At 40.5% G+C, this 12,980-nt stretch overlaps 1 protein-coding gene across 4 annotated transcripts in view; it reads right to left on the bottom strand.

Annotated features, from left to right (window-relative positions):
• The window catches only part of Camk4 (calcium/calmodulin-dependent protein kinase IV), a 218,903-nt gene that overhangs the window by 90,646 nt on the left and 115,277 nt on the right, over window positions 1–12,980 (bottom strand). For 3 of the 4 annotated variants that reach the window (NM_012727.3, XM_006254523.5, XM_063277096.1), the window contains one exon: window positions 12,325–12,403. The exons of the other annotated variant lie outside the window; for it this stretch is intronic. In NM_012727.3, coding sequence (NP_036859.2) covers window positions 12,325–12,403 — 79 coding nt within the window. The remainder of the gene's footprint in view (window positions 1–12,324; window positions 12,404–12,980) is intronic. 4 annotated transcript variants of the gene reach the window in all.

Below are 12,980 nucleotides of genomic sequence, written 5' to 3'. Positions count from 1 at the left end.
GTCCCTGTTTTACTTGTTGGTGGACATCTTGGTTCACTTTAGTTACCACACAGGAACATCTAAGACAAGATAAAAATAATAAAAAGGTTCACTTGGCTCATGGTTCTTAAGGACTGGGGAGTTCAAACAGCAAGGTGACAGCATCATGACAAGGACCTCCAGGCTGTATCACACCTTAGTGGGACATCAGGAAAAGAACTGGTTACAGAAGAGACGCCTTGCTTTATGGCTCAGAGAGCTAACTCAGTGCTGTCACAGCTACACTAATCTCCTTCAATCGTGGCCCAGCAGCGTGATGTAATCATCTCATGAAACCACATCACTTCCATACCAGGCCCTTGGGGGCTTGGCTTCCAGCACATGAACCTCTGGAGAATTCACATCCGAACCACAGCAGTGGATAACGCATGCCGAGATGCATTAAAACACAGCTTTAACTGAATTCAGAGAGGAAATGCATCCTCTGCACAGATTCTATGACTCGCCCTTGTTTTAGAGCATGGTTTAGAAGCTATGGTGGATTCCACTATGGCTGTGTCAATAAGGGGTTAGGTTGTTTTGTTTTGCTTTGTTTTATCAGCTTGGCAAGGAACAACAGCTAATCTGGACCAAGATCATTCCTGACTTGTTTGGCCTTTTCTCCTTTCACTGCCTTGATGAACCAAATTTTAAAAGGCCTAGTTTAGATTCTCAGAAGTCTTGTCATACATGTTTCTGTGTACTTGGGGCAAATCTCTGACGCTCTATGAAATGGAACACTCCCACCATAGAAAGCTTTGTATTAGCATAGGAAGGAAGGAAGTGTGTCATACTCAGTAATTAATCACTGGCCCCGTTCTGACTGGTATTGTGTATGTTGCTATTAGAACTACAGAAGGAACATTCCAGAATGTTTAATGTGAAAAATACTAAGAACAAATTCAACACTGAAAGCTATTTGAATCTCTTCTTGTTAAGATGCTCTGACCCCAAACATCTGCTGAAGTTAATTAGTGCCTTCGCACACAAACTCACAACTGGGAATATCTTTAACCGTCTTTCTCCTTTTTCTTATATTGTCAGAATAGATGAAACTTTAACCAACTCTGTACCTTAAAACAGTTTAACACTGACGAAAAGTGTAAACCTCACAACTTCTTGTTTTTCTCTATTAATATTGAAGGTATGGCTTCTCTATTTCTCATTAAGATATGAATACTAAGTGCATTTAGGCAAATAGACTATGTGGCTTTTCTGTCTCTCTCAGACATCTCAACCCCACTGCCCCCGTCCAAGGCTTGCTTGTTACAAGGGGCTTCCCACTCAGCTCTTAGAGACTTCTGTCCCTCACACACATCCTCTGTTTGGCTGTTTACACATTTCCTTTCCATGGATTAAACTTAAAAGGTCAAGATCATTTTAGCTCCAGTTTCTCACTGTAGAAGTACTAGGAGGTTAAATATGGTCGTTAGAGGGGATCACAGAAAGAGAAATGTACCTGTCTTCTGAGTATGCTTGTCTTTTGAGCAACACCACCTGTTTAAATGATCAATATCCCCGTCCCTTTACCCTCTCTCCCAACCTCCTCATTGATTTACTTCTGGATTATGCTGCTCATCAAGCAAAGCAAAGGAAATAAAGTGACCATGACAGCTCACCAGGTGAGAAGACAGATAAGCAAGAAGAACTGTAACAAGTGTCAATGTTTATATCTGAGAAGGGAAATATGCAAACAGAAGCCCCACAACTTACGGCAAGGGAGTCTCGACAAGAATGCTGCAACTTGCAAGTGGTATGGGGTATAACGGGCCAAGATTTTAACAAGTACACCCAGCCATCTTCTCTCTTCATTAGACATACACCTACCTGTCACAGACCAAATAGAAATATCTCTGCTCCTATTTCAGGAAACCTGACTTAATGGCCCCTACGAAAATCAGTATGCTCCAACTGACAGGCGCTTGGAAAAGTTACACCTCACTTGGCATGGCTTGTTATCTCCAAGCTACTTTCCTTAGTGTGTGCTAAGACCTCAACCGGCCCCCAAAAGTCTATTTGTGCTTCTGATTTATTCCCCTTTCCATCACTGACCAAGGTGACCTTGCCTGCACCTTCAGGGAACACAAAGGAGTGGCTTATAGCAGTGTTTAACGGGGGCACAGCTTTAAACCAGAGTGAAGGTTCCATCTCTCCTGTGCGTCACAGCAGTGCGTGAACGTGCGGCTTGCATCAGATCTCAACGTTCCCGAATGTCAGGCAGACACTGTCATTTGTAGCCAGAGCTCACACCTGGGACCAGGCTCTCCCAACCTCACTTTCTCTCTCTACCCTTATGATTCCAACATACTTAGATTCTACATGTAAGTGAGATCATCTTCACACGCCTGTGTCCGGCTGACTGCACTTGGTGCAATGTCCTCTGGGGTTCGGGCATAATATGCAGCTAAAGATATGATTTTCTTCCTTTTCAAGGCTGGATATTGTTTGACATTTTCAATATTTCCTTTCTTCATTTACCATGGGAGGAACGCAGGCTGTTTCTAGACCCTTACTGTGAATGAGGCTGTAATGAACACAGGAAGGATGGCCTTTTGCAGGCCGTGATCTTATCTTAGGGCTTCTATCCAGGGAAGGGATTGCTGACTCAACGCTACCGTTATTTTCCGTTCTGGAGAATCTCCATGTTGGTTTCCATAATGACTATTAACAGTTGACATTCCCGCCAAAGTTCATCAAGCTTTCTTGTTCTTTGTATGCTTAACAGTACTCTCCCCTCAATCACAGCTATCCCAATAAAGATATTGACACCTTGCTGGGCTTTTGATATAGCTAGTGAGGTTGAGTATCTTTCTATGTGTCTGCTGCGCACTGCGTGGCACCTTGGGGAGGGCATCCCTTCACGTTCTTTGCCCAAATCCAGTCATCTGTTTTCTTGCTAACGAGTTGCTTGAATTTCTTAAATAGTCATTATCCCTTTACTAGATATATGGCTGGCAAATATTTTTATTTTTAAATTATTCTTTTGCAGTGTAGAAATTTTATTTATTATTCGTTTGTGAGACAGATTCTGTCTACTGCTCTGGGTGGCCTGGTATCCCAGTGTAGCTCTCACAGTCGCTTCAAACGTATGCCTTAGCCTCTGAGTGCTGGGATTGCAGGTTTGTGCCAAGACACTTAGCAGGTTTCTCTTCACTCTGCTGTCCAGTTGACCCTGAACTCCTGGCTCAAGAGATAGTCCCGCCCCTCTGCTCCCTCTCCAGGTAGCTGCATTCAAGAGCATGTCATCTATTGTGTATAGAGCATTTTAGTTTGATACAGTTCTGCTAGTTTAAACTTGCTTTTGCTACTTGTATTACCACAACCAAAAAAATATTATTGTCCTAGTTATGTTCTGGTTATTTTCTTGTACAAATTTTACAGATGATATTTTACATTAAATCTTTAGATAATTGTAGTTAATATTTGTAGTATGTAAGATAAGGATGTAATTTCCATCGTGCGTGTCTGTGTATCTGTGTGTGTGGGTGTGTGTGTCTGTGTGTCTATATGTCTGTATGTGTGTGTCTGTGTCTGTGTGTCTATGTGTCTGTATGTGTGTGTGTGTCTGTGTCTGTGTGTCTATGTGTATGTGTGTCTGTGTGTGTGTCTGTGTGTCTGTATGTCTGTGTGTGTGTGTCTGTGTGTATGTGAAAATGCATGCTCATACACATGGAGGTCATCAGAGGACAACTTACAGGAGTCAGTTCTCTTTCCTTCCATGCTGGGTCCAGGAACTGAATTTAAATTGTCAGAATCAAAGGTTAAATGCCTTTATCTGCTGAGCTATCTTTCCAAGGCTAATTTCATTTCTGCATGAAGAGATAAAAGGTTTTAGGACATTGTTATAGATATCATGTTGCCCCTTTTGTATATTCTTGGAATTTTCATCAAATGTCATGTTACCTCATATGTGTGTAATTCTAGGGTATCTATTCTGTTCTAGGGGTCTCTTTGTTTTTTTTTAATCACCATACCATGTTGTTTTGATTATAATTTTGTAGCGATTTTTTAAATTAAGTAAGGTCTGGTGATGACTTTGGCTTGGTTAATTTTAGGTATTGCTTTGCCCATTTGAGATTGTGTGTGTGTGTGTGTGTGTGTGTGTGTGTGTGTGTGTGTATGTATGTATGTGTTTCTGTGTCTGTGTGTGTTCGTGTGTGTTTGCGTGTGTGTCTCTGTGTGTGTGTGTGTTTGTGTGTGTCTGTGCATGTATGTGTCTCTCTGTGTGTGTCTGTATCTGTGTTTGTATGTGTCTGTGTGTGTATGTATATTTATGTGTGTATGTATCTCTGTGTGCGTATGTGTCTCTGTATGTGTGTCTCTGTGTGTGTGTGTCTGTGTGTGTATGTGTCTGTGTGTGTCTGTGTGTATATATGTGTCTCTATTTGTGTGTCTGTGTGTGTATGTCTGTGTGTGTGTGTATTTGTGTGTGTATGTATCTCTGTGTGTGTCTGTGTGTGATTCCACAGGGTTTTCACTATTTGATATTTCTATGATAAAGTTGCATTGGAATTCTGGCACCAACTGTGTATAGATCCCATAGATGGCTTTGGATAATGGACACACTAATTCTTCCACCCCACAAACATAAGGCATCTGTCCACTTATGTGCATCCTCTGCAATCTCACTCATTGTTGTTTTATACATTTTAGTATGCAAGTGTTTCGTCTCCCCTGACAAATTCATTTTTAAATATTTTTATGCCTTTGTAAGTAAGACTTTCTGTTTTGCTTTTTAGGATGGCTTACTGTTCAGTGTATACAAACATAACTAAGTTTTGTTTCATGACTTAATATTGAAGAATGTCATTAAATTTGTTTATAAATTCTAATAGCATTTAGTCACATTCTTGAGGTTTTCTGTAGTCCAGAGAAATTATGGAATAGACTGAAACACTGCATTTAAACCAAGGTGGCTTTAGAAGGTTGAAGAATTCAAAATACAGGGTGGTTTAATTCTGTTTATCAAGAAGTTAACTTATAAAAGAGTGCTCTGTGGCCCCCAAAGTCTGCAGGGTAAGGAAAATATTTATTTGGAGAAATGCAAGATTTTTTTAGTGAATTTTCGAACTTTCCTTGGATTCAAAAAATGTTGCCTTTGGGAATGTCTCCTGTGCTTTGGCTGAGGATGACAGAAACGTCTGCCTGCCTGTGGTCAACAGCTTATACTAATGTCTCCTGAGTATACTCAGCCAAGAAGGTCACCAAGAGTTCTTCTGAACAAGGCTGACTTGTATCCAGACAAACTTGGTAAACTACAGGATGTCATTTGTCCTAAATAGTCCCAAACTATAAGAAGATAAATATATTGAAGCTATATCCTCTAGGTTTTGTAGTGGGTATGCACTGCCTTCAACCACCCAGATACTATTACATGACAGCCTGACATGTCCAAAGCAAGAAGTACTTGGCTGGAGGAGAATTGCTTGGAGAAAAAAAAGGAGTGCATACTAATATGATTAAGAAGAAATTCAATGTTTTAAAGACAGTCACACTGGAATTAAGAGGAACTGGGTCATTTGCAAAAGAAGGCAGGCTTCTTTCTGTGGTGGAGAAGCAGATGAAGGTCCTCAGTCGCCACCAAGAATCATTTCCTGTGCGTAAGGAAGATGACTCATAGGTCAAAGTCGAAATTACAAAGAACTAATGCAAGAGCCACAGAGACACTTAGAAAGCCTTTCCTAGAGATCAGAGCTAGCCTCTGAAATAGAATATCACCTAATCCCAGAGGAGGGAGAGAACAATAACAGAGACATGGCTTCTTATATGATAGAATAAAGGAAAAAACGAAGAGAGGGGACAGTCTTCCCAGCTGCCCACTCACAGAGAGGGACCCAGCTACCTGCAGTCATGTGGACCCCGCTAAGAGCATCAAACAAACAACTGTAACAAAAATCCACCACCCAATCATCTGGTCAGACTGTGAAGAACAGTATGTCCTATTGTTTAAATCCACTAAATAGTGAACGATCCATTACACAACACGGATAAGATACACATTACTGACCCATCAGTGTCAGAAACCCGAAAAGGAGAAAATTAGCTTAATGTTCAAGAAACCAGTGCAATCCTGCTGGAATGTGGGCTTGAACACTGTCATGAACAGACACTGATAAAAGTTACTGAAGGAAACAAATAAAAGTGTTATTTCCAAAGGCCCTAAATATAAAGTCTAAGAGAACATTTTGTTTCTTAAAATAAAACATTTAAAGTTGCTAAGGCTCATTTCAATTCTGTAATTCTAGGGGTAGTGATAGTGTTACAACAGCTGATACTAATCGTTCGAAGCACACTTGAGTCACACAAGACTCAGATCATAGCCACTGATTCTATTTAATCTTTGGGACATAGCTATAGAGTGGTAATAACACAGGCTGGGAATGTAACTCATTGATAAAATGCTTGCATAACATCCACAAGGCTCTGCATTTGATCCCCCAGCCTCAAAAGAAAGAATATTAAATGACTAGATGAATAAATGAATTCAGAAAAAACCCCAGAGTGAGAAACAACTGTGGGTGCCATTTTGAATGGTTTTGAATTTCCTGTTGCTAGTTTTCTCATAAGGAGATACCAGTGCCTCCACTAAAGTATATGCATCTTTGTGTAAAATGGGTGTGTATGGCAGCCAAAGTCTGTCACTTGGCCAAGGTTCATGACTTAGTATAGAAACATGGCACATCTGGATTGAAAGTCAGTTCTGTACATAAATGTCACATATTACTTCTAAAGGAATCTTAGTGAATAGTGATTCAAAGTTCAACCGTTACAAATATGAACAAGGCCAGATGGAGAACAGGGAGAGTTGCTATGAATACCTAGAGCATTCAGGAAATGCAGTGTTAACCTGTGCACTTCCACAGATGCTATTTCACTCAATCCTATTCGGGAACTGGAAAAAGAGTATGACCTCAAAGAACTAGGTGACTGGCAAATCTCTCCTGGTGGAGACATCATGGATACTCATCTAAACAGTGTCTGGAAGGAAACCTGATGCCAGTCTGTAACATTATCTAGAATATTCCTCCACATTCCCCTGCTGCATCTGCTCAAATTCTATAAGGATGAGATGAACATTTAATTGAAGTTTTTAAGTAACTTACAGAGTGATCAATAGACCACAGTTTACAGTTCTCCCTCTGAAGAGCATGAATTGTTATTATGTAAAAATATAAAACTTGACAGCAGTTACTTGGTAAATATTTACTAAAATTACTCGAAGAAAATATTTCCAAAAATGTATAGGTAATTTTCTACCATAATCAATAATATGACAAAACTTGGGTCTGAAAATACTGTAGCACTGTGGGTCCTGGCACATAGTACCTAACTAAGTACAAATCAGAAAAGAGTTGTATAAGGGGCAGAAATTTTCTAATCTAGGTATCACAAGTGTCCATTTCCCTAAATAGGAAGGCATAATATCCCCAAATCTTTTCTGCACTGCCACATTTAATGTTATTAATCAGAGTAGTAAAATCAATACCCATTTTTGCAGTAATGCTAAAAGAGCTCTAAAAGTGGTATCATCAAGTTTGTTCACACAAACCTACACAGTATAGACAGGTACAGTGGCACACTTAATTCCAGCATGCTGGAGGCAGACTGAGGCTGACGTCTGGGAGTTAGAGGTCAGCCAGGTCTACACAGTGAGACCCTGTCCCAAAACAGACAGACAAAAGTACACATAAGTAATCATGTGTCACACATCAGTCAATTTCAAAGCTAATGAGATATCAGGACTGCACAGCACTGATTTGTATCCTGATAAAATATCTTTGTGGATTCCCTCCATTAAAGTTTAGGAATTATGTGCATCACTTGTGACATGCTTGCTGTGTCCTGGAAAAATATTTTATATGAGCAATCTCATTTTAGTCTTCACTGGAATACTGTGAGCTAGATGCTCTTAAGCTCACATTATAGCTGAAACAGACTTTGAGCAACGGTCTATAATTTGTATAGTCACACAGAAAGTAAGTGGTGAAAAGAATCAAACACAATGTCTCCATCTCTGGAGTCTACGATCAGACTTCATGTTTGTACAACTGTTTGGGGGGACAGTCAAAATGCCCATGCATTTTGAGTATCCACACCAAGATGTGCCCTCAGACTTGATCCTGGTGGATTTCGTGAAAGAATGAATTTTACAGTTAGAAAAACATAACTAACCTCCCCAACTGCTGAGCCATATAGTTGGAGTTGTTATCTGATTTCTGGAATTTTTCTATCAGCCTCTAAATTTCCAGGGGCAGTATAAATTATCTGTGGGTATACATTTCTTAAATATCAAGCTACTTATTTTGAAAACAAGCCATTCAGGTTAAGCTTTAGAAATCATATAAATTCTGAGATATGTCTTTTAACGAATAAAAGGTGACTTTAATCCACATGGGTCAGCCCTGAAATAAAACTCCATTGTCCCCCTGCCATTTTTTGGAAGTGGAGATTCCATTTAACCCAGCAAAACTCGGACCAAGATGACTTAACACGTTCAAATTTGATGCTTGAAATTATCCCTTTCACACAGTCTTGAGTGTGACTTCACTGTTGTCACAAAATATATTTATTGTACAGACACAAAAAGAGAAGCAAGATATAATCATATCTGCATGGCAAGCAAAGTAAGGAAGTGCCGGGAAATGTGAAGGTATCTGCTACTGGTGAGTAATTCTTTCCTCATCTTTGATTTAAGACTTATAAAGTCCATAGTAATAACCACAGTGGCAACTGTAAGCCAATTAGTCCTAATGCTGGAGAGCACGAGGTGCTCATGAGGAACAAAGTGGTTATTTTCAGTGAGTCTAATATTGCCTCAAAATAAAAATGTTAAAACCTGGGTCATACCCTGGCAGAACAAAGGGACGAAAACCACACCTTCTGATCAGGCCTTTTCACCACAGAGATGTTTAATACTGATATAGATAAAGAACAGAAAACTCCCTTCAGCCCATTTCTTCTCTTGCTTACTCAGAGTCCTACCGATGTTAATCCCATCACTGACAGCATGAGATGACCGACCATCACTACGGAAGGTGCCCGGGTGCTTCTCACTATAGGAAAATATTTAATGTTGCTTTCCTCCAAAGTTTCATTATGAGAATGAATATTCCCGAGTCAAGCTTTTGCCTATGATGTATGACAGATTCTCAGTGATGAATAGAGCTTTTGAATAGGAGATAATTTTTCTTATGGATAGCATAAATAAATAACTCCAAAAATATTAAACTATGAGAAAGGAGTTTAATATTGCCATAAAATGATTTAGGATGAATTCCAATAAAAAATGTTTAAATAGATTCTGAGAAACATAATTATTGTTATTAAACAACTAACTCTAAAAGGAGATAGCAAACCTTTTATTTGGCATGTTTATATAATAGATTAATCACTTATAACAGTGCTTCCTAATGCTGTGACCCTTTAATACAATTCCTCATGTGGTGGTGACCCCAACCATAAAATTATTTCCTTGCTACCTCATTCTGATACTATTATGAATCATAATGTAGCTATCTTTGCTTTCCAACTGACCTGTGAACGGGTCATTCAACTCTAAAAAGGATCACTACCCAGAAGCTGAGAACCACACTGACTTAAAAGCCAGGTAAGTTATCTCTGTATTGATTAACATTTTAACGTGAAATGTATTCATCACCAGATAGAATAATAGGCAGGCTGCTTTTAAATTGACCTTAGATGTACTATCAGATCATATGATTGGTAGAACTGTGTTACTGCAGATGTAGTTATGAGGCGGTCATAATAGGGCAGGCAGGCTTCCCTCAGAGCAGCACTGTATCCCTGTGAGTGGCAGTGTGCCACCCCCTTTCCCTGGGGAAGATGAGATGAGGAAATATGAGGACAAGCCGGCCATTTGGCAACAGAGGAAGAAATTGGAAGGATGATCTAGAAATCAAGGCACACCAAGGATGGGTTACTGTCACCAGAAGCCAGGCAAGAGGCATGAGGCATGGTATCCCTCTCAGGGCCTTGGTGTCTGTGATAATACCAGCCTTGGAGAACATAAATTTATACTCTATAAACCACCAAATTAGGGGAGTTGTTTCACTATCTCTGTTAATTTAATACTGATGGGTGGATGGATGAACAGATGGACAGACAAATGGATGGACGGACGGGTGGACAAATGATGGGTCAGAGATGAGTCAGACCTGGAGAGAGGGGCATATAGGTAGATAGACAAATGATACATAGTTTTAAGGAGTCTAAGATCAAGGCCTCCTTAGTACCTAATCATAGGAAGCATTCAATGAGGTTGTATGTGGGTCCCATAGTTGTCAACCAGGTCCCGCAAAACCATAAGTCAGAAATGGTTTTAATTGGGGCAATTTTATATGGTCTGACATAAAAGATTACATAAAAGTCAACCTTTCTGAACACAACAATCTTTTTGGCCTCCGGTGCAAATCCTTTGCTGGATGCTCTAAGAAAACACTTCCTATGCATTAGTTTGCCTTTGTAAATAGATTCATGGCGACCATTCACTTCCCTTAGAACAGGGACTTTCTGTCTCTGTGACCTATATGGAATCACACACTGGAGGCAGTTTGCTCTATGTGGCTTTGCCTGCTATTCCCTTCATTTACACATCTCCCAGCGTGGTCCGTCCTAAAAGACAAAGCTGGGGCTCCCGTCTAATTCACATTCAGAGCCAAGGTCCCTCCAGGGTTTCTCTCTTGTTCCATTTGGCACAGCCTTAACTTGACAACATCAGCCCCGCAGCTCCACCGGACACGTGGTTCCTAGCCACGTGCTCTTCCGTCGCTTTCAGGAAGACCCGCCCACCGCTCCACTCTGACAAGATGTCAGTCAGTATGGAGTGCGGGCTGGTCTACAACTTGCAAGCACCCTTCCTCTGCACGTGAAGCGTCAGGTGCGCCACCAGGTCCGGCTTCACACAAACCATTTCTGAATGGTTGCTTCTCAGAATGTCGCGTAATCTACCGTGTTCAAAATGTCCTCGACTATGAAATAAGGAAAAAGGAAACAACTTGCCAATTTACTATCGCTTTAACCAGTAAGAAAACACACAGCTGTCAAGTCCACATATAATATGTAAGATTAGTACTAAAACAGCCTAATTTATTTTCTTAAAAATTTAGATCTTTAATAGGAAATCATATTTCTGAACTAATACTTAGTCCAGAAAAGGTTTTGATGAAGAAATTGATATAGTAAAACTAACAAACTTAAATTGAAACGTTCCTGTATATTGACTTAAGAAATTAGAAAACTCACGTGTGAAGTTTATGGATATTAATTGACACTTAAACTGGTATCTATGCTGATTAAACTGTGGGACTTACCCCCCCCTTTTTTTGCTATAGCTTAGAATTCTAACAGATTGTTTTAAAATTTCATTTTGTTTCTACTTGGCTAAAATTCTGTGCTGTTAAGTTCTTTGTTCCAAGAGACTCTGAGATTTCCCTTTGCTTCATAATACATAAAGAGCTGGTGACAATACACTGCCCTTAGGGGACAGAAACCCCGTTTGGCCTGCAAAAGGTTGTCACCTGACCTTGAAATATCTGACACGAATCTCTTTGGCAACTGGGTTTTCAGAAACACACAAGCTTCCCATAGTTGTTGACATAAACTTTGACAACGGAACACTGTGCTAGATCATGCCCTTTTGTAGTCTTATGGGCAGAATCTAATTCATAAACAGAAAAGAACAGAAAGGGCCAAAGAGGCACCACCCAAGATGTGAGCTCACCTGCTTCTGGTCCCTTATTGTCATTGCAAAGGAGATTTAGGCAATGGCCCCTTCCTAGCCCTGTCTATGAGCTTAGGCAAATGGAGTGAAGCTCTAAAAGAAAAGTTTCCCCTCCTCTACATTTGAACTTCTGGATGAGCAGGTCTAGCCTGGGAAGCAGGTCTAGCCTGGGAGGCAACAACCTTTGCCCAGCGGCATTTCTCTAAAACACACTCAACCTTAGAAAACCTAGAAGCTAAAGATTCCTTTCAAAGAACACACATGTGTTTCATTTCTTTCCTAGCCTGTTACAGTGCAGGGTGTCTCCCCACTCCACAAACACACACATATATCCATGACACAGCTCACAAACAAAGCAAAGCTCACGTCCCTACTCTACTGTTCTCCCCTCTCACCCTTCTCCACAAATCGCATCCAGCTTAAGAACCAGTGACTGTCAAAGCAGCCCATGGTTTCCATCAGACAGCAAACCAGCGGGGCTTCTCCATGAGCACTTGGCTTTGGGAGTCTGGTTTCTTACTTCTCAGGCCTCTCAGAGATACTAATACATAGTGAAATAAACTTACTGTTTTCTTTAACACTTTGAGAGCATAGGGCTTCTGGGTCCCCTTCTGTTTGCATCTGTACACAATGGATGTAGCACCCCTTGAGGGGGAAAAAGACAAAAAGAAAGTGTTATGCTGTGCACATGACTTAAGGCGGACATCTTTCAGTGAACTCTTCAATTGAAGGCCTCAAAGGAAATCTTGCAGATATGCTCATGGCTAACAAGGCTGCATAAGTCCTAGATGCTGGTCCTAGATAGCAAAACTCTTTTTTTTTTCTTCACCACTGAAATTTCTCAGAAAATACCAGGCTTTTTACTGGCTTTTCTCCCTGTTGCTAGTAGCACATCCGAGGTCATTACATTGATGGGCTGTAAAGAAAATCAAGTTCTCAGGAAAATAGCGTTCTTTCAAGAACAGCCATACACTGGAATCCCAAGATTCCTAAAAGTACGTGCTGAGAGTGAAATAAAGCACAGAGCTCCAGGGACAGGGTTTTGAGTTCAGCATTCACCTTAGTGATTAAACAGTCTGCACTTCTTCAAGTCGGTAAGGGGGCTAGGGAACGCCCCCTTCCCCACCCCACCCCTCACCTTCTGTAATCTGTGGAGCAGAGTAATAGGGTGCCCCACGGTTATTTCCATGTGTGTACTGTGCAAGAGGAGAGTTCCTCACAA

The sequence above is a fragment of the Rattus norvegicus genome, chromosome 18, assembly GCF_036323735.1.
Source record: "Rattus norvegicus strain BN/NHsdMcwi chromosome 18, GRCr8, whole genome shotgun sequence".
Taxonomy (NCBI): domain Eukaryota; kingdom Metazoa; phylum Chordata; class Mammalia; order Rodentia; family Muridae; genus Rattus; species Rattus norvegicus.
The sequence above is the reverse complement of the archived record's forward strand: the minus strand, read 5'-3'. Positions and strand labels throughout refer to the sequence as shown.